Source organism: Hyalella azteca, unplaced genomic scaffold (genome assembly GCF_000764305.2).
Source record: "Hyalella azteca isolate HAZT.00-mixed unplaced genomic scaffold, Hazt_2.0.2 contig13555, whole genome shotgun sequence".
Lineage (NCBI taxonomy): Eukaryota > Metazoa > Arthropoda > Malacostraca > Amphipoda > Hyalellidae > Hyalella > Hyalella azteca.
In genome coordinates, this window is record NW_025943473.1 from 52,561 (window position 1) to 72,816 (window position 20,256).

At 36.6% G+C, this 20,256-nt stretch overlaps 1 protein-coding gene across 1 annotated transcript in view; it reads right to left on the reverse strand.

Annotated features, from left to right (window-relative positions):
• The window catches only part of LOC108681221, a 31,052-nt gene extending 10,997 nt beyond the window's left edge, over nt 1-20,055 (reverse strand). Inside the window, exon 1 of the mRNA XM_047883742.1 lies at nt 19,674-20,055. Within this exon, the coding sequence (XP_047739698.1) occupies nt 19,674-19,914 (241 nt within the window). The 5' untranslated portion in view covers nt 19,915-20,055. The remainder of the gene's footprint in view (nt 1-19,673) is intronic.
• Nucleotides 20,056-20,256: the final 201 nt, after the last annotated feature.

Consider the following 20,256-nt stretch of genomic DNA (forward strand, 5'->3'; position numbering starts at 1 on the left):
GATCAACGATAACATGTCTCTCGCATTTTACTGCCCTCAAGGCAAAGAAGGACAAATTGCCTGACCAATAAACGGGCCTCACGCAGCGTCCCACAACTTTTATTGGCCCTCAAGCAGGAAGAGATAAATCCCGTTGAATAGAACACCTCTCGTGGGGCCTGCGATGAAGCCCATGAAATTTATGACAGGCTTTCGTCGGGCTACCTGCTGTGATGTGACATGTTGCTAAAATCACGACAACTTACTGTCTGAACCAATGAAAAGAATCACAAAGTTCACATCATGGCACATAATCTACAACTCACTCTCATCGCGGTAACGATGTCGCTTCAATCTGAAATAATTTGCTTCATTTGACGGCTGCACCAACGCAGGGTAGGGCATGCATGTCTCACAGTCACTAAATAAAACAAGCTCCGTACATGACTTAGTCTTAAATTTAAAATCTTATATCTTAAACTAACTTAAAATTTTAAAATATGGAAGTTTTGCTAGCTCCTGCGCATCCAATTTGACGATAAACATTTAAATTTACGTTCACTATTTGCAATAGTAAAACCCAAAATACTTGATAATTTCTCTTGATATGAGCTGATTGGATTATTCTACGCAAATTCAATAGAAGATCTTGATTATCTGGTTGTAATTAGGCATGCAAATAGGAAGCGCTCAAATTTTTCCTTGTACATTTCTAGCAAAATCCTATATTAGAGCGGCTTAATTTCCCAGCTTTGCCAACAAAAATAATCACACAATGTGAGTTATAAAAGCTTTTTCTTTGAATATCGTAGCTGAGGGCTAGTGTCGTTCATATCTCGTGCATTCTCCTCAAGCAGGATTAAATGTCAAAAAATTTTTGGAAAATGTGACAGAATATAATTTACAGTGTTTTTTTTTTGTACTGAAATTCAGATATCGTTAACACAACCCTCATTCATGATAGTTATTTTGTATAGCATACTTTTTCCAACTGTAACAGAAGGACAGAAAAGGATGTACAAATTGCAGATATCGATTTGGCCAAATTTAATACCGAGATGAATTCGGCCAACGGATTTTCGCTCGCCTTCCGTCTTAACTCACAATAAATTTGATTTATTTATGGGATCAAACTTCAGATTTTATTGACCAAGGGTAATGATTAATATGTGATTTATGCTTCTTAACTACATATCATCGCTAGCTCAACGTTCATCGGCTTTGCATTAAAATTCAAGATTTGATCTGCGTTTAAATTCTGTCTTCACTTCTCAATGACTTGGAGCTTTTTTTGTGTCAGTTCTTCATCTCCTGAATAAAAATATTCGGTAGAAAATGTAAGAGCAACGTAAAGTTTAGAATGTTCGCAGAAGGACTTCGTAAAGGAATGGCGAGGCTTTGAGATTTATAGCGTTAATAAATTCCAGGCATTCGTGTTTCGGTGCCGTTCTGCGCCAGGCGCCGATTAGCCATGGACGATCGGTCATGATAGTCCGATATAGAAACTTATCATTTATTCCAGCTGAAAGTTGAACATAGTACGTTTTTCATGATAGTTATCCACATTTTTCGCATAAGAATAAGTCATTTAGTTATTCTAAATACAGCAGACACGACGTAAATAAATTTTGTCCGTCATTCCTAATCCAGAGATGGCAATCCGCCGTGATTGTTTTCACCAACCCATGGACCATACGCATAAATTATCCCCATTAGAAGACCAGGCCCCATGTCTTGGAGCCCTTCACTTCATTTGCACTAGGGCGAGTCTTGCCTGCGTCTTATGAATAAAATATTACCCGGTCATAACATTGTTAAATCTTTACTGCTGCTGAGATAAATTCCAAGAATCAATTTACATCTTTTTCATTTATAAACAATTTGAAGTTACATTACCTGGTCATAACATGACCATAACCCTTAGTGCAGAGAATGAAAGTTTGACGAATCATTTTTTATCTTATTCATTGATAGAAATTTAAGGTTAAGTTGCTTTGTCAAAACAAATTTACAATATTGGGTAACAAAGTGTCAGAGTATATCAGCTAATTATGTACTTTAAACTGATAAGTCAGATGATTTACAACAGTTATTTTTACAACTGTATCTAAATTTAATGAATTATGACAGAATATATATCAGCTTCTCATGGCTGTACATATACATGAAGTATTTCACAGAACATGCAATTGCACGTATTATTTTTTCTTTCAATAATTATTGTTAAATGATAAGAGAAACATTCGTGCCTATAAGGTCGTCATGGCAATGCTGTCGGAATTCGCAGAGTCGACACAATACCAGCGAACCCAATGACCTTTCTTTTTCCTTCATAAGCCATGTCTGATTCCAGTTTTAAACCACAAAATGTATTCTAGCAATATAACATGATATATCTGTACGGAATGTAGATACAATGCAATCACGTAATGACAAATATTCTGATGAAAGACTCTTCATGTCTCAAAGTTGACTACTGAAAAAGAATCAGTTCATCGCCACTAGGTCAGTGTACCTAATGAACTCCTCAGATGAGTTGCTGTGACTTCCCTAATTTGCTAGCTAATTGATGAAAGTCCAATCAATTCTGCCAACGCTAAAGTTTGAAGACCTCTAAAGTTCCTTGCCAGAAGTTACAGCGGTAAAAGTGAAATTAGGAGATAATTGAGCATGAATTTCTCCATGAACTTCTTTTATCGCCATTCAATTTTCTAATAATTGTCAAATTCTTTAATAATTTTTTTAGCATCTCGAGACGCTGGATTTCCAATACCGAAGAATTTTTCTCCACTATAAGAATGTGTAATTTATCGAACTACCATTATTTTAACCCCGATGATTTATTTAAACATTCTATCTATTCATCCTTTTCCATGAGCGGTACCTTTGCATAGGAGCAATTCTGTAAGTCCATAGATTTCATGTGACAGCATAAAGGTGGACGACGCCAAGTTTACTCACCAGGCAAGCCCTTAACTCACCGGCACCCATAATTCTCGCAGTGCGCACTTCAGAGCATCACTGCACCTTTGGCACCTTAACTGCCTTGCCACCTCACACGGCCCGCGTTGCCCTTAATGTGGTAAAATGTTGCCGCTTTTGCTGAGTAGCTTTAAGTGAGTGTGTCCCGAGACCTGATGTATGCGCGCCTTGCTTGTTAGGGAGCCGAGACCTTAAAACGAGTGTGAACCTCAAGACCACAAATGAGCGGAAGGCCCGAGGCTCTGAAGAGGTGGGCATGTTGAGACCTGAACAAGATGTTTGCTATTCTGAATAATACGTTCGATGAGTAGCAATTTAATATACGATTTTCAACATATTAGGCACATGCAGTGTGATAATTCGGACGTTAGTGTAAAAATCTCATAAAATGTGTCTTAGAAGTACAGGAGTGTGACGATAGATTTTTTGATGGCAATGAGAGTAGAGTATAATGATTATTTAATCATCAAATACTGTGTGAGCAGAACAAATAAATAGAAAAATGTGGGAAGAAAAATGTACAATCTCTATTTTGATTTAAGAAACACTAAAAGCGTTATTGATAATTCATTCCCAGAACCAATAGAGTACTAAATAATCTCTTAACTGATTATGATAATTTCAATTACCACCTGCCATGAACTTCTCAATGTGAACATATTGTGGATTTTGAACTACCCGCACATTAGACTTCGCCATCCTCCACTTGAAGTTTGGTCGAGAGAAATTTGCGAAAATCTAGAATTGATCTTTAGTCGCACAATCAATAAGATTTAAATAAAGACTTGAATAAATTTTAATTAAGGATGCAACATTTATCAAAGTAGTAATATTATAGTTATAGGCATTAAACAAATAGTTATAAAATTGGGTAATAAGGAAAAACCTGTGAGTACCATTGCAATAGATTGAACATATTAACTAATCAATGTGGAACGCATACTTCAGACACAAGATTTAGTTTAAACACTCGTTCTACCAACTGCCAAATGTCACTGTCTCATCTTACATGAAAATGATAGATAACATAAATTGAGCATCTGAGTATGAATATACATCTAAGTTTGTAAAATGACAGCCACTGTAACGGAAATTAAATAACAAATATTTTAAATTCTCAATGATCAGCTCGCAATTCTTCTTAGTTCTGCGTAGCAAAAGCATGACTCAGCGCCGCATTTATAAATCCTTTCGGGAGTTTTTTATTCAGTATTGCCAGACAAGACCGAGAGAGCTATGCAGTAAATCACCTTTGTTTGATAATAACCAGTCTTCCGCCTGAAACATGCAATTCATGCCGCTAAATGCCATTCATCTAATAGCCTTGTTTTTGGGAGATTAAGAAACCGTTTTTGTACGTACGCAGCTCTCATACATTTCCAGGAAAAACACTTAAGGATGCAGTGAATTAAATTCAGTTAATGTTTTGAGAAGTTGAAAAAGGCGTTCATTGGAGTCCAGAATTTATAATATATCTCTGAAGAGGATTCACGAAACATTTCACAATGGTGGAATTAGCATAAGGAAACCATTGGCAGCGTCTTTTTTCACTCTAGATTCTTCTGAATTGTGCTTTGATAATAAATGTTTAGAAATTTATCCGTACAATTTGATTAACAACTATTAATCAAACTCGCACGATAGTCGAGCGATTAAATATTCAATATTTTCTTAAGGGCTTTTTTCGCCCTCTGCCTTACTTTCTGAGTATCTAAGAAATATTTCTGTTTAGTTCAACAATTGTTCTAGCTTCTGTACAAATGTGTTAAAGTGCTAATTCTGGCAGCTGTCGGCTAGACCCTCGTTCATCACATTCACTCATCAAAGTGACAGTCTCAGGTTATTCAACACCGCTGCTTGTGCTCACTGACATGAACTTCAGTTCGCGTCATCTCCGCATTTAACACAACCATAATAATCGTGAGAAAGAGTGAACAAAACGCCACCGATGCAGGGCAAAGATTATCAATTTTATTATCTTTTTATTAACAGTTTAACTATAGATAGAAGAAGAAAATTAATTCAGTGAGTTCATACTAGCTAAACTACTTGTTTACAGTGATAGAATAATTAGAGAACATTTCTTGTAAGCCATAATTTGCTTACAAATCAAAAAGTAGTTCGAATTGAAATAGAATTGGGTTTAATTCATGCCATACTCTGTATAAGACAAAATACTGTTTTATTCTACACTCGTTACTCCTGCACTTGTAACTCCATGAAAAGTAGTATAGAAGCCATCATATTTACTGAGATTCAATGCAGAATGAAAATTAGTTTCTGGCTCGACCACACGTACAGAAGAGCGTTTGAACACTTAGGTTAGGTACTACTTCGTCACTGTACTACCGAACATAACTGGGCATGTGTACTACTTCAACACTGTACTACCGAAGATACTTTAATGAATTGGGTGGAATGTATAGTCGCGGTGGAGAACCAAGAACTTTAGCTAAGTGTAAATAATGGTCTAGCTAATCGTTCCATTCGATTATAAATGAACATACCAGTGATGAAAAATATACATGATGAGTGTTTGAATGGAGAAATTTCTTTTTGTTGGCATTGCATTTTTTTCCCATTATGGCGTAAACATTGATTTATCTTTGAACGATTTAGTCTCCCTCGATGTCCTCATCCCTTTCATATCAGAACAATGGGGTTTGGTGCTGAGCATCGTCTGACAGATGGACGACAACAAAAACTTTAGCTTATTGTAATAAAAATAGAGATTTTCATGATTCAAATGAAGTAAATAAAAAAATACGTAACTGATGAGTTTCAGACCATCGAAATAGGCACGATTCTCAGAAAATCTCAATAATGTGGATTTAGAACTTTACTAGATTTTATCGAAACTGAGGGTGGCGTAAATGCAGGCGAATCGCTTATATTCTGTGGCTCATTCTGTGTAATTTAACAAAAGATTAAGCCACAACTGGAGGAAGGTAGAGGCAGAGACGTAAGAGCTGCCCTGAACCATCTATCTCGAAGTCATCAATCTCTCAGCCTGATGATGCTGCGTTGTCGGCCATGCGACATCCAGCGAACTCCCGTGATGAATCGTCGAGTTGCAGGTTCTGTTGCTGCTTTGCCACCGGTCGAGGGAGGATCGCTTGAAAAATGCTAATTAACTAGACAAGTTGAGGCATTTCATCGAAAAAAAAAACTTAGAAATGCGTCGCTAGAGACAAATGTAGTGCTGGTGTAACTCTTCAGTTGCTAAACAACTTATAAAACTTCTTATCTCATTAACAATCAAAGGTCTAATTAAAAATCTCCCACGTGATTCGAATAATTAATAGTTACTTCAATTGCACCAAAACACGTTTGTTGCTAAGTAAGACAGTAATCCCTCAATATATCATCCTGAAATTTAGCTGTCTTCAGGCAGCTGAATACTCTGACGAGTTGTAGTATCCCAAGTCACGATCTTTCCTCCGGCACGACCAGGGCACCAAAGACTCATTCACTTGAGCAAGGTGTTCGAATAAATACCAAGCCAAGGTTAACCCAACGCGCTCCGTGTACACAACTATCCTTGCTGAAGACTCGGTCCGACTTGCATACCCGAGCCATAGCTTCTAAGATAAAGCTTTAGTGCATCCCGTGACCATGCAACGTTGCTTAGGTGGGGGACAAGCAAAATAAATTATGCTATGCAAATGGCAGCGCTCCAGCATGGCAGGATATGTCAGTGAATCATCTTTAGATCAGATCCGAGACTGCTATGTCGTGTTTCTTGTCATGGTGGTTGCAAATCAGTTATTCTGATAATTATATATATCTGTTTTTATAGCTACAGCATAGATATTTTCAATAATAATGTATCATGATGGCTCACCATTGAGACAGACGGTTAACATCGTAAAAAATTATGAGACATCACAAACAAGTTTCAGCTCAAACCCTTCGCACACCTTCTCGATGGTTGCATACATTCGGTACGAGTCACACAATAAGTGTTCTTTACTGTTCTTGCTAGTTGTTCAGGACCTGCAAGACAATATTTATCCTGTTCTTTACGACACATTGTCTGGAACTGACCACGTAGTCCATATTTCGATTCATATCAATGGCTTTGGCTGTAGGACAAAGGGGATTGTCTTTTCAGTCATAACTTTTTAATGCTAGGAACATCACTCAATTAGAAGAAAACTTATCAATATTTGCAATTTACGTCCCTTAATGTAGTTAAACGGCTATGAGAAAATTAATCATCCATATAGTACTGTCAAATTAGTAATCAAATTTTACGCTTTTGAGGAAATCTGAGGCCCCTGCTTAAAGTTATGTTGAGTTAGTGACTGTACATTGCGCAAAATATTATGTATCAGCGATGGTTTGAATTATTTAGAGAGTAGTATTCATTCACTATCGTACTCTCTAGACAGTTTAGTTGACGGTTGCCATTGTATTGAACGGTGTGGGGGATTGGAGGTAAGGCGAGGAATGCCAAATGTCCAACACGACCACTCCTGGTTTTACTGCCTGATACCTTTGGAGCGCCGTGGACCGGAACAACTGAGCAGTCCTAATGAGACTCCAGACGGTACTATAGTCTCCGAGCTCGACATTGGAAGCATGGAGATCGGCTTACATGCATTTCATTATCAAAAAGTCAATTCGCTCGGAAAACATGGCTCAAAAAACAAAAGCACAGAATGTGAGAATAAACTGAAAATGTTGGTAACAAAGCCAAATTATTACATTTTAACGGTTGTACCTCGTAAAGATTCCTTGCAGCGGGGGTGTAGGTCAAATGTTACGCGCAGGCAAGGAGTTGGATGATGTCCAAGAGACCTGTTGTCTGAGATCACAAACAACGATATTAGGAGTTGAAGTGGGCTCAAAAATAGGTGAATATACGACCGTTAAAAGCTTCAGTGAGACAAGGATGGGAATTAAAAACTGGTTTCCATTGTTCATAGAACCAATAAAGAACAGAACTAAGTGTTTCGCGGATACTCAACGGTCAATGAGAAAATGTTACAAATTTGCTCAAATATCAATATATTTTAACATGAAGCTTTAAAGTAAAGACTTTGGTAAGTCACGAACAAGTGTTTTTTTCGGGGCATGCAATTCAAATACCAAAATAGTATGAGTTAGAGCAAAAGTTGTTGCATTGAACATGCCGTTGAAATTATCAAAAATTAAAGAGTTTAATTCATCCAAAAGAGTTTAAGCCATTCCTCATCAAATTTTATCTCACTTAACATCAAGCGGTCGAACATGCATCCTTGACGATACTCATGGAGGCATGCCGCTTTGCTGTGGCGTTCGAAGAGCTCGCAGGCAATCGACTCCTCTTTTTCGGTTATTAGCGCATACATGACGATGTGCAGACACATTTTTGGTGTCTGAATTTGATGCTATCGCATCATAACCTAAAGTGCATTCCAAAAATTTGCGTCTAAATATGATTTTACTATTATCATGTTTTCAAGAGAAAGTAGAGGTATAGTTACATTTTGGACGGTAAATGGGGTATTTAACCTACAGTTTCCATATAATTTTCAGCCATAAATTTTCTTCGCTCAAGAGAAAGCTTGTGCAGAAAAAGTTTAACCAAGCCATTTGCGATATCATGCAATGTACGGAACGTTCACTTTGAACGCAATGCAATTTCTTTGCAGCTTGGTTCGGTGTCATCAATAGGTAGTATCTCAAACAGCTGTGATTACTAGCACAAGATCGTTGCTTCGTATTTTAGAAGGCTGACTTGAGCCACTATGCTTCACTTGTGTCGTCCATAACTCAAAATATAGTGCCAGTTTAAGTGTACATTTTCTTGTGGCCTAATGAATGCGCTCTTTCAGATTTGCGTCTTGATATAGAACTGGATCCACCCCACAACACGCTCGGCACTCCTTGTTCCTGAGCTCCAGCCAAAGTACGCTCATGTATATAACGAAGAGCCGGCTATCGAAATATGAATGGGGGACCATCTGCTGCGACTATACAACCTGCAGTGAAGCGGAAACCTGTTTTTCGAGCGAGTGTATGACGAGCATCGTCTGAATAGTGAGCTTAATGTCAGGGCTCATCGCTGCAATGCAGGCCTCTCGTATACTGTAACCTGAACAACGCAAAAAGCGAGAGGTGCAACATGTCTCGTATGACTCGATCCCTGCGAGTTGTGGCTCAGGCAATTATATAACGAAAGAATTTTTAAGCCTGGTGAAACTGGCCTCTTCAAATGAATTTTCCGATGTAAAAGTTGGGATACTACTGAATAGTTGGTAAAATTATGCTTCTATTATGATGCACGCGCTTGCGATTAACTGTGATGTTCCATGTTCTCCTCGATATTCTCAATTCATCAGGAGATGTCATTTAGAAAATCATTTAAATCATAGAGGAATGACAATTTTTGTACATTCGGCACTTCACTCTCCCAGTATCAACACTTTTTGCAACCGAAGAGTCTCTTCTTAAATATGCTGTAATTTTTGAAATTTTCTGCGGGTGAGTGATTTATAATTGTGAGTTTACGAGCGCGTGCAAGTCTACTTTAAAACGAGAAGACGTGAAATGTTCAATAATTTTCGATACAGTACAATTGTTATTTTGATTCAGCAATATTCACACTGCTGGACTAAATATATGTATATATTCAAAACAGTTGATTAATGTAGTGGAGAGAAAAATATATAAGTTTTTCGTTGATTTTAGTGTTGAACGTTAAGCCTCATCTTTGTTTGACAGAGTTTAATTGTGGCCTCAAGATACAACTGAGTAAGGAAGTAACGGGCTCCATTTTTATTTCTAATCAATGTACACATTAGTTAGATAATTTATTTTCGTGTTCTGATGACAGCCAACAGCTAGTAGTTCAATAAGTAAAAGCTTTAATTTTGTTCAAGTCGGCCGAAGCAAACATTCAATTACAAGTTGTTTTTTTGATTAAAAAACGCACAAAAATCTGAAGATCCTTCCAACCTTCCACCATGCAATCCAGCAGCAGTATCATTAGAGCTATTTTTCACCAACAGCTTATCTATTCTATAGCGTAGCTTTGCAATGAAGCGTCGTGTCTTATCCAGAACTTTATCTCCTATTAATTTTACCCGACGTCGGCCTCTGCTGTAGGTACGTCAGGACCAACCGAGTGGTCACAACGAGTTTCCTTCTCGGCTACTCTGACTTGTTAACCCATCACAAAATATTCCTATGTATGTAGTTAATGAGTTTCTGTCACAACTTTCCTGTTATTAAATGTTAGTAGTTTTCGAATCATCCCGCCCAGTCTTTATGGATGCAGTTTTTTAATAAAATAACAAATGATATACGAAAGAAAGGATCCTTCGTCAAAGACTCGGATAAGCTAAGGGGTCAGTAGAATCCAGTTTATCGGTTAAATATTAAGGTAACCAATCTAAAGTCGAGCTAAAAATCTGTATTATTCCTGCTTAGTTTAAGCAATAATCCTTACTACAATTTAACTAAGAAAACGGTTTATCAATAACTCAAACCTATTCACTACCTAAGCTTCACATGTCACGTTAAATCCTTTTCAAGTATTATTAAAATGCTGTTCAGGGTCTATTACCAAAAAATTATTTCTAATATTCAACTTATGATACTTAATAATATAATGCAGAATGAATGCATCACATACATCGCTACATAGCGTTGCTCAGTCATTCTAGTGAATGTCCGAGATTATAACAACTGTTCAGACTGAAGTCCACGCAACGCTCTGGCTCCTGCCAGCAGCCGTATTAATTAAAATTATTTGACTGAAGCTCACGGCAACGCTCGCGGGCCGATGCAAGTTGCCGTATTAATTAAAATTGCTTGACTGAAGCTGACATGTGTTCGGGCCCATGTAAGTTGCCGTATTAATTAAAATTGCTTGACTGCAGCTCACGGCAACTCTGGGGCCGATGCAAATTGCCGTTTTAATTAAAATTGCTTAATTGCAGCTCATGTTAACACTCGATCCGGCCCATGTAAGTTGCCGTTTTGATTAAAATTGCTTGACTGAAGCTCACAGCAACGTTCGGGCCGATGCAAGTTGCCATAATAATTAAATTTCTTGACTGAATCTCATAGCAACACTCGGGCCGATGAAAATTACCGTATTAATTAAAATTACTTGACTTTCGACTGAAGCTCATATATAGCAACACTCGGGCCGATGCAAGTTTCAGTATTAATTAAAATTTCTTGACTGAAGCTTATAGCAACACTCGGCGCATGCAAGTTGCGTCTTTGAATGAGATGAGGTGGAAGTTCAAGGCCAGCAAAGCACCTCCGACTTGGCGGCTTGGTCTGGCTAAACTGCGATGCTGCTGGAGAAGAAAAAAATATCGTTTCAACCCTAGACCTCGAAAAAAAATAGATCTTTCACAATTTGTACTCAAGGAAATAAGTTAGATACAGTTTTAAAATCATGCAATTTTTTATGAATGTCTCTTTTACTGTTCACTCAACGTACGTGGTCTTTAATGATGCGTAAAGTCAGAATCATAATCCCATTTCATGAAACCAACAGGATTTCATTTATGTGTCTAAGACGCGCTAATAAAGCACAATTACTCAGTAATACTTCTCATTAAAACTAAAAAGAAAACTAAAGTAACATTAAAACTCGATTTGTAAAGAACCCTGTGTTTCATTATCTTCGTAGGCTCCCAATGGAAAAAAACATATACAGCTCAATAGTGTCTAAAATTTCTTATAATGAAACATTGCCGATTTTTCATTCAAAGTGCATAGGTAATTCTATCTTTCTATCAATTTCTATCTTTGAAACGTTCCAGATTTTTTATTTTTAGCTCGATTGATTTAGCTTACGAGTAAACGCCACTGAAGGTAAAATTCTCTCTGTCTATCTAAAACTTTTCCGGACAAAATAAACCTGTGAAAATCGACTTTTGAATTCGGATTTTATTCCAACTAATAAATCTAGAACAATAATCTTGAATACTTCACAGAAATAATTCTGTTCAATTTTTCATTATTTACTCTACAGAAACTAACTCTACCAAAATAGAAATTGCTGCATGCGAAAAAAGTGTATCTTTTACGTTAATGAATCGTGTCACATAAAAATATGTCGAATGAAAATTGTTCTCGCACTAGCATCAAGCAGTTAAGTCGTGCTGTGACAATTATTTAATAAAGTCCCGTACATCGTCAAGACGCACAATAACTGTCAAAACTCTGTCCAATATATTCATTAGCCATCCTCATAGTCGCCGCATCCACTGTACCAGGCAGCCCATAAGTGCATGCGAGTGCCAAGATGCTCGTATATCAAACAGCTCTGTTTGCGGGAGACCTTCAAAGGAGGCGCGCGAGACAGCATTATTTGCGCTGGACGTTCATCGCAAACCTCTTCTCCATGCAGCAATCAGAACCTGTTTAGCCGCATTACTGCTGGTCCCGCGCAGGTCAAAATTTACAAAATTATCTAAGTTAAATGGATAAAAATATTCAAATTTAAGTTCTTTCACAGAAAATGAGATACATAATTAAACAGGGGATTTTCGATCAAGGCTATCAGAGAAACTATGAAGCCCCAGATTTCTGTAGAAAATAGCATCATGAACCTCGCGAACTATTAGCTTGAACAGCCATAGTTCAAAAGATTACCGGGCTTCATTGTATAGTGTGAATTAATGTGTGTTGAGAGGGCTATTAAGTGCATGTTGACTCACTCTAATGCCTTGTGTACACGTGAATTTGTCAGTGTATTCGGCCAACAAACAAACATGGTTTTACGCTCAGCAAGACGACGCACGCGTGTCATGATCTGAGAATAGCAACAAGCTCTTCTCTTCATATTCAAGACGCCCTACTACGTAACCTTTGAAAATCATGAATGGGATTTAGACAATAAACAATTTTAGAAAATGCAAGTGCTGAATATTAACTTATTAACTTAACGCTAATCATAATTTATGATAATTGCCTGTGTTAAAGCAAGTAATTGCTTGTGATTAAATAGCAATACTTTTACCAAGCTTTAAGTCTTCTAGTATTTTGTTAATGATATTGAAACAGAGCTCTACCTTGAACTTTATTTATAGTCAGAAACATACACCATAAAATCATAAATGCATTCCCAAAAGTCTCTTGTTGCAATACAGGAAATCAAGCAAAATAATTAAATACAAAAATATGCCTTTGACATTTTTTCAAATTCGAATTCTTCATTTGGTTAATAAGAGTTCTGAAATTCTCGCCTTAGTTTTTTGCCACTAATTGCAAGGACAGCAATGGCCTGTAAGGCTAATTGCTGCAGCAAAACAAAGACCTTAGGCTAATGGCTGGCCCTGGTGCCGAGGTGGACGCAAGAACTAAACATGAACTGCATTTTCCCGCCCCCGTGAACGTGTTGTGCACAGAATATGTAGCCCTCACAATTAATTTTATAATACAACACATTTTTTTTAATTAAGACTCAGTTAAATTTTAATGTATTGCTTACTTTACTGCAAATAAATTTATCGTGTAATCGCCGTTTCAATTGCATTGTTATGTATTTTCATTTTTCATCCCATCAAAAGAAAAATATACCTGAGCTTGACGATGCAGGTTGAGCAGTAGAGCTAGGCCCACCAGGTCGTAGACCAAAAAACGTTCATTTTTTGATGATTTTCGTACGCTGATATTCATAGCTCCGAATAACTGATGGCATCATTGCTGATAGCTGATCAATATGAATAATTTGAGTTCTCAATGAAAAATTTAAATTCTGATTTTTACCAAACTCTAATACGACGTGAAAATAAAAGTTACAGCATCTTACAGCACCACACACGCATGTGATGCAGTAAATTACGGACTAACGTCGGTGGTTTCGTGAATGAATATGTATGAAAATATCTTCCAATTCCGTCCAAAACTCGAATCCGGCAGAAAAGTTGGATCAATGTTGAAAAAATTGAGTTTTTCTTTTGACAGAAGTTCTGCTCAAAGATCATGTTGATTTAAATTTAAATTGATTAACTATAAATCCAACTATTCGAATTCAACAATCCTATACCAGCTATGGATTAATGTTCATAAACATTACATTCGCAGTTTTCCATCAACGAAATGTTTTGGCTTCTGCTCACTGTTACTGGGATGTACAGCGTTGATTAACCGACTATGCTCGATAATCTCCGTACCTATATTATTCCGCCCCGGATTAAAGTAAAATTCAATAAAAAGTGTATATAGGCAAAACATGCATAAATAGTGAAAAAACGCCACTCTCAAGTTCGATACCTAATACATAAAATTTAGTATTTCATTTTGTGTTTGCAAACCAAGAAATTTTGTATTAATAGCTTAACAAAAGAGGTACTTTGCTGGCTCGTTTGTCACTGCCACGTTGCGTTGCAAGGCCTCACCCTCACTTCTATCTACCCCCACTCGATCTGATTAATAGATTACCGTGTGCTATTGCCAACAGTGTGGATCTTCAGACTCGCCTTACCAGAAAATCAGTTAAAGCTGATTTTTTTCTAAATCTTGAGTCCACGTTCATTCATTCACGTTCATTTATTCAAAGTTAATGCTATTTTTCAACTCTAACTTTAAGATTTATGGTAGCATTTTATGCGCGTCTCACAGACAAGAGATCATTTTTATTTGTAGCCGAGTACACGGAGCAGACTTTCATGGGTGACGCCCAGTCGGGCGAAGCTCGCCATTCTCTCGGAAAATTCATATTGCGGGTCACAAAAAAAACTTAAGAAAGCGACGGGTGAGACTGACACGGCAACAAGACTAGATGGATGGGTTCACTTTTCTTTAAAAATATTTCCTGTCGTGGGAATAAAAATTTGAATAAATTATATGGAACTCTATAAAAAGTATCATCACACTTTGACACTTAACCTTCAGACTGTAAACTGTACAAATTAACTTGATGTATCTATGAATTACTATCGAATTTTATAGATTCCTTGAATTGCTTAATTTTTTTATTGTTTTAACTGTGGTGAAAGTTTTTCGAGAAAACAATATTTTCGTCTATTGGGGCACCTAGTTGATAAATTTAGGCGGATTAGTTGGATAATGGCTGACTGCAGTCCGCTTTTGTAAGAATAATTATCTGATGTCTAGGGATGAATTTAATGTTATTTAAGTTCTTACTACATGTTGAAATGAGTAGTATAAATTGTACCAACCCAGTTAACTCATGACTCATGGTTTAAATTACTCTCGCATATCATCAGACGATTATCCAGTATCAATGTTTGATTTCAAATCTATGAAGAGAATCGTGGAAATGATTAGAATAATTTCATGTGTTTAGTGTATTCTTCACTCTCATTTTAGTTACCTTAGTTATTTATATCAGCGTATATTATTGTTTATGTAAGATTCCTTTCAACATCTTATGACCGTATATCTACGTCTTCGTAACTCATGTTGATTATGTTGAGATGATGTCTGAGATGTTCGTTATTTCCCAAACCTTGCAATATTGCGAAATATGTTAGTTGCGCAATATGTTAGTTTGCAACATATTGCGAAATATGTTAGTTTTTTCATCGCTGTTTAACATGGGCTGAAATGCACTTAAAATTTTGAGTTAATTTCCCACGGCTTTTAACGAAGTTGAAATTCGCATCTGGGTTCAGCGCGCGTTAATGTCGGCCGACGAGCGCTTGATGAGCTCGTTAAGTGCATACATGCAGGCTGAATTAGGGGCTTCGTTCCTCATAAAACATAATTAAATGCTCCTACGACTCTCAATTATGTTTTAATGTGCGCAAAATATTATTTATGTTGTAAATTTTTGTTTTATTTTACGAAGTGTTGATACCTGCTTTCATATCTTAAAACTAACGATTAAAAAGGCAAGTTCATTTTATGAGCTTTAGTCTTAGTTTAAAAAATCACTGTTCATACATTAAATATTTAGTTTCTGTCATACTACGTGTGATTTAATTCGAATGGCGCATTGTAATGTTTGTCATAGGTCAGGTTATAGGTATAAATTTTAAAATTGTCATTTAAAAAGGCAAGAACTCATATTACAAAGTCAGCTACGAAAATATGTATGCGCGTTGACTGAATATTTTTCATCACAATCACCTATCATCCTATCGTTCAATCACCTTCAGTCGTGCAGTACAACAAACATTTGAGGAAAAATGATTTTTTCTAAATTTTGGCGGTTATGCAGCTCATAAAAACAACAAGAAACTCGTTCATCCTTAGAAACAAATTCATACATTCAAAAATTTATTTCTACTTTCAACCACGAAGTACATACTTTCACATAATAAAACCTAATATTAGTGTTTTATCTGATGCTAACAGTCATGGTTAGTCTCCTGTGGGGTAAGTGCCAGTCATTACCCACACAGTAAACCAACAGGATTGTAAATGAAAGAGACTGGCACTCTGATTTTAATGCAAGGCAAATTAACAACAAGGTGGGCTTTGAATATAAGTATTACGATGTGGAAAAATAGTGTAAAGAATAATACCCTTGGCAACGTGCGTATCTGTTGAAAAGTAAATCTAATAAATGATCGTCGTTGAAGATGAATAGAGAAATAATAATACAATTTAACAATTATTCAGACAATAAAAAGGAACCTATTAGAGCTTAAACTAACCTGCAGCGGGGATCAGCCGTACGATAATGATCAACGAGAAAATTGTGCGCGACGTTAACTTCCTATAACGGTGTTGCCAAGGTAAAGGTAATTTATAATTTTATTACAAAATAAAAGTCGCAAAATGACTAACTCTACACTCCCATGAAATTATGACGAGACCAGGAAATTATATAAAAACATGCTGGCAACATCAAAGATTTTTTCGAAAACCAAGGCAAGTTCCCCACCTATTATTATTAGCGTTACGAAACGTGTCATACAGAGTTGGACTTGTTGATGAACGAAATAAGTGAAAAAATTAATAATAAATATGAGTGTAAATAAAAATACGTTTCCATGCTCACAATCACGACTTTGAGCCGAAGCAGGGATCCCGCAATCCTGGTTGGCGTGAACCAAGTTCCTATGTTGGAACTGCAATGTTTATACAATTTATTAAACATTATTCGTATTATTTTAACGTTTTATTTAACTGCGTATACGAGCCTTAATTCATTTATGAATTACAATGCAAATACAATCTGCATATACAAACCTCAATGAATCCGAATGTTGCACGTTTGTTCACGAGCATTGTCCGCAAAAGGAAACATCAAAAAATCCGCAATCTATATTAATTAACTATCGTGTTACCAAATTTAACATGACCAAATCTTGTTGAAAATTTGAACCATCCTTCATTCTGTTGGCCCAAGTTATTCAGAAGTAATAATGTATCAGTCCCTTACATGCATGTAAAGGTGAATTAAGGCCATCGATCAGATACATGTGGTGTAATAAATTCAGTTCAAACTAGTTTGTATAAGAGGCTGTGAATTTAACAAACCTAAAAGGACGAACGCACCTTTTAAGATCAATGTAACCGAGTTGGGGTCTAATGTGTTTCTTGCAGGCTCCCTTGATTAAAGTTTTTTTTCAACTCACTTATTTTAGTTTCTTATAACTTCAAAGTTAACATATTTGAGAACTAGTCCTACATGTGATTAAAATAACGATTTGAGTCTTCATATTCTGGACGAAGCATTTACGGTGACTTTGAATGATTGTTTTCACTACCAAGTGTATTTTTTTCTTTTAAATATGCTAAAAAAACCTCAGCTGATGGATGAGATTAAAAAAACATGCAATTACATTATGCATCTTCGGGCACCACTAATACTGTTCTCTTATATTTCTGTCATTATTCCGTGTGCCGCACGTGTAAAGAGTGAAAATTTCTGAAACGGTTTGCAAATTTGAATCGAATGAGACACCTATACATAAAAACAAATAAAAAAACTTTTAAAACCACGTTTTCTTAACAGACAAAAAAGAAAAACATCTACTCTTACATAACATTAAAGTTGTGTAAAATGTTATGTAATGTTAAGTAAGAGTAAATGTTTTTCTTTTTTGTCCGTCAAGAAAACGTGATTTTTAAAATTTTTTATTTGATTTATTTCATTGATTTTAGTTCTGTAAACACCAGAAAAACGTGGTTTTTAAAAATGGTTTTATAATTATTTATTTACACTCTATTTTATCAGTGGAAAATTTGGTAAATCGACCGAATCTATTGGAAAAGCGTGTATCAGCAATACGGTTTCCAATGACCGCTCTAGAGCGTATTTTTTGCGAGCTGTTTCTAAGCGTCGCTGTTTTTGCAGAACCGTTAAATTCAGATTTTTATTATTTAGGAAATATTTTAGTAAATATTAAAGCAAGCCATAAGTGCTCTAAATTCGGGTTTGAATTTTTACTTTTTTTAAATTTAAATCATTTTCCAGGGTTGGCAACTCTGGTTGTTCGACAAAAAAACTCGATTCCCAACCTTGAATTTTTAAGTTTTTTTTTTTTTAACTTATTACTTCTGATGATCAAATCTTGAATTGTTAGGCAGCATAAGAATGCATGCCAAATTTGAAGTTTCTAGGATCGTCAGAAGTCCTCTAATTAAGGTTTGATTTTTCTTGTACAGACGGACACGAAACGAAAATAAGAAAAACGTGGCAAAAGTACGTTTATTTACGCGATTCTCAAATCTTACCGAATCACTTCAGAAGCAACCTACAAATTCAAATCACTTAGGTACATTGAAAACTTTACAAATAATTCCAAAAACATTTAAAGGTACACGAAGAAATTTCCTCGCACACCACACAACCCTTGACAACTTGTTTACAGAAGGCAGTCATGACAAGAGGCAGTCATGACAGGAGGCAGTCATGACAGGAGGCAGTCATGACAGGAGACAGTCATGACAGGCGGCAGTCATGACAGGAGCTGTCTCTTATACACATCTAGATGTGTATAAGAGACAGGTATCAATGTTTGATTTCAAATCTATGAAGAGAATCGTGGAAATGATTAGAATAATTTCATGTGTTTAGTGTATTCTTCACTCTCATTTTAGTTACCTTAGTTATTTATATCAGCGTATATTATTGTTTATGTAAGATTCCTTTCAACATCTTATGACCGTATATCTACGTCTTCGTAACTNAGGCAGTCATGTCAGAAGGCAGTCAAGTCAGGAGGCAGTCAAGTCAGAAGGCAGTCCTGTCAGTCGATAACATCAAGCCAGTCGCGCATTTCGTTCCGACTCCGTACCTCGCGACTGAAAACATTTCGGGTCGCGAGTTTTGGACCAGTAATTTTGTGCCTCTGACGCCGAGTGTATCAATGACATATCCATTCATGTAAGGTTAACAAACGCAGCACATATTCCTTCTAGCACTTATTTTTATTACAGCGTATTTTTATATCTGCCGCGTATTGAATCTACTTTTTGGAATTTTCATATATGCAGTTAGATGGCAGTTCGTTGCAGCGCTTAAAAAGCTTTAATTGACGAATAACTTTTATTTTAAGTCATTGAATGCCTTTACTTTAATTTATTTCTGTTGTGTTTTTAACTGTAAAAGTGTCAGAGTCGTGCGACATCAGAAAAATTCAAGGGCCGAATCCGTGTTAAAAATCTATTTATTTCTTTCGAAAATTCGGAAAATAATTAATGGTAAAATAAAACGGCCATATTACGGCAGGTTCTTTACAGTTTAATACACAGACGAAATTTCAATACCAACATTAATAACTAAAGACTTATTAATGGAGAAAAGTAAATTGAGGATATTTTGTTCGAATACTTACCGACTAGTTTAGTCCATTGCGCATGAGGTCGCCATTGAGGATAATGTTTCGGAAAGTCCTTCTCGCTCCAGAAAGTCTTGAAGATCACCCGATACTGCGCGAGTTGTTCCTTAGGGCATTGCGTTGTTTCGTGCCCCGCTTCCGAAGGAGCCTCGGCGTTGCTAAGAACCACAGAGAACGCCACAATGGCTACAAGGGTCCCGTAAATGTGGCTATGCACTGGCATTATATTGCAGTACATGTTGCACTTTTTCTTTCCGTACACGCATGTACACACCAGAAGTAACACACGTGTCTGTAAATGTCAGCTATGAGCTTACTACAGGTTCATGGACATGCAAGAGCCAGTAGTGATGGTCAGAGGCACCGCGCGATGAGGCTGACGAGCCAAGACTGGCGCGGCGGTCGCGGCTGCCGTTGCGATCTTAAACTATCGTGACGCAACGAGTTCCTTGATTGTTTCAATCATCGCATTGACTAGCACCTCATAGCTGTTTATTCATCATGAAACTTACTTGCAAATATTGATGTACAAATTTCATTTGTATACCATGGTTCCAGTGTAAGCAAAAAACATCTACAT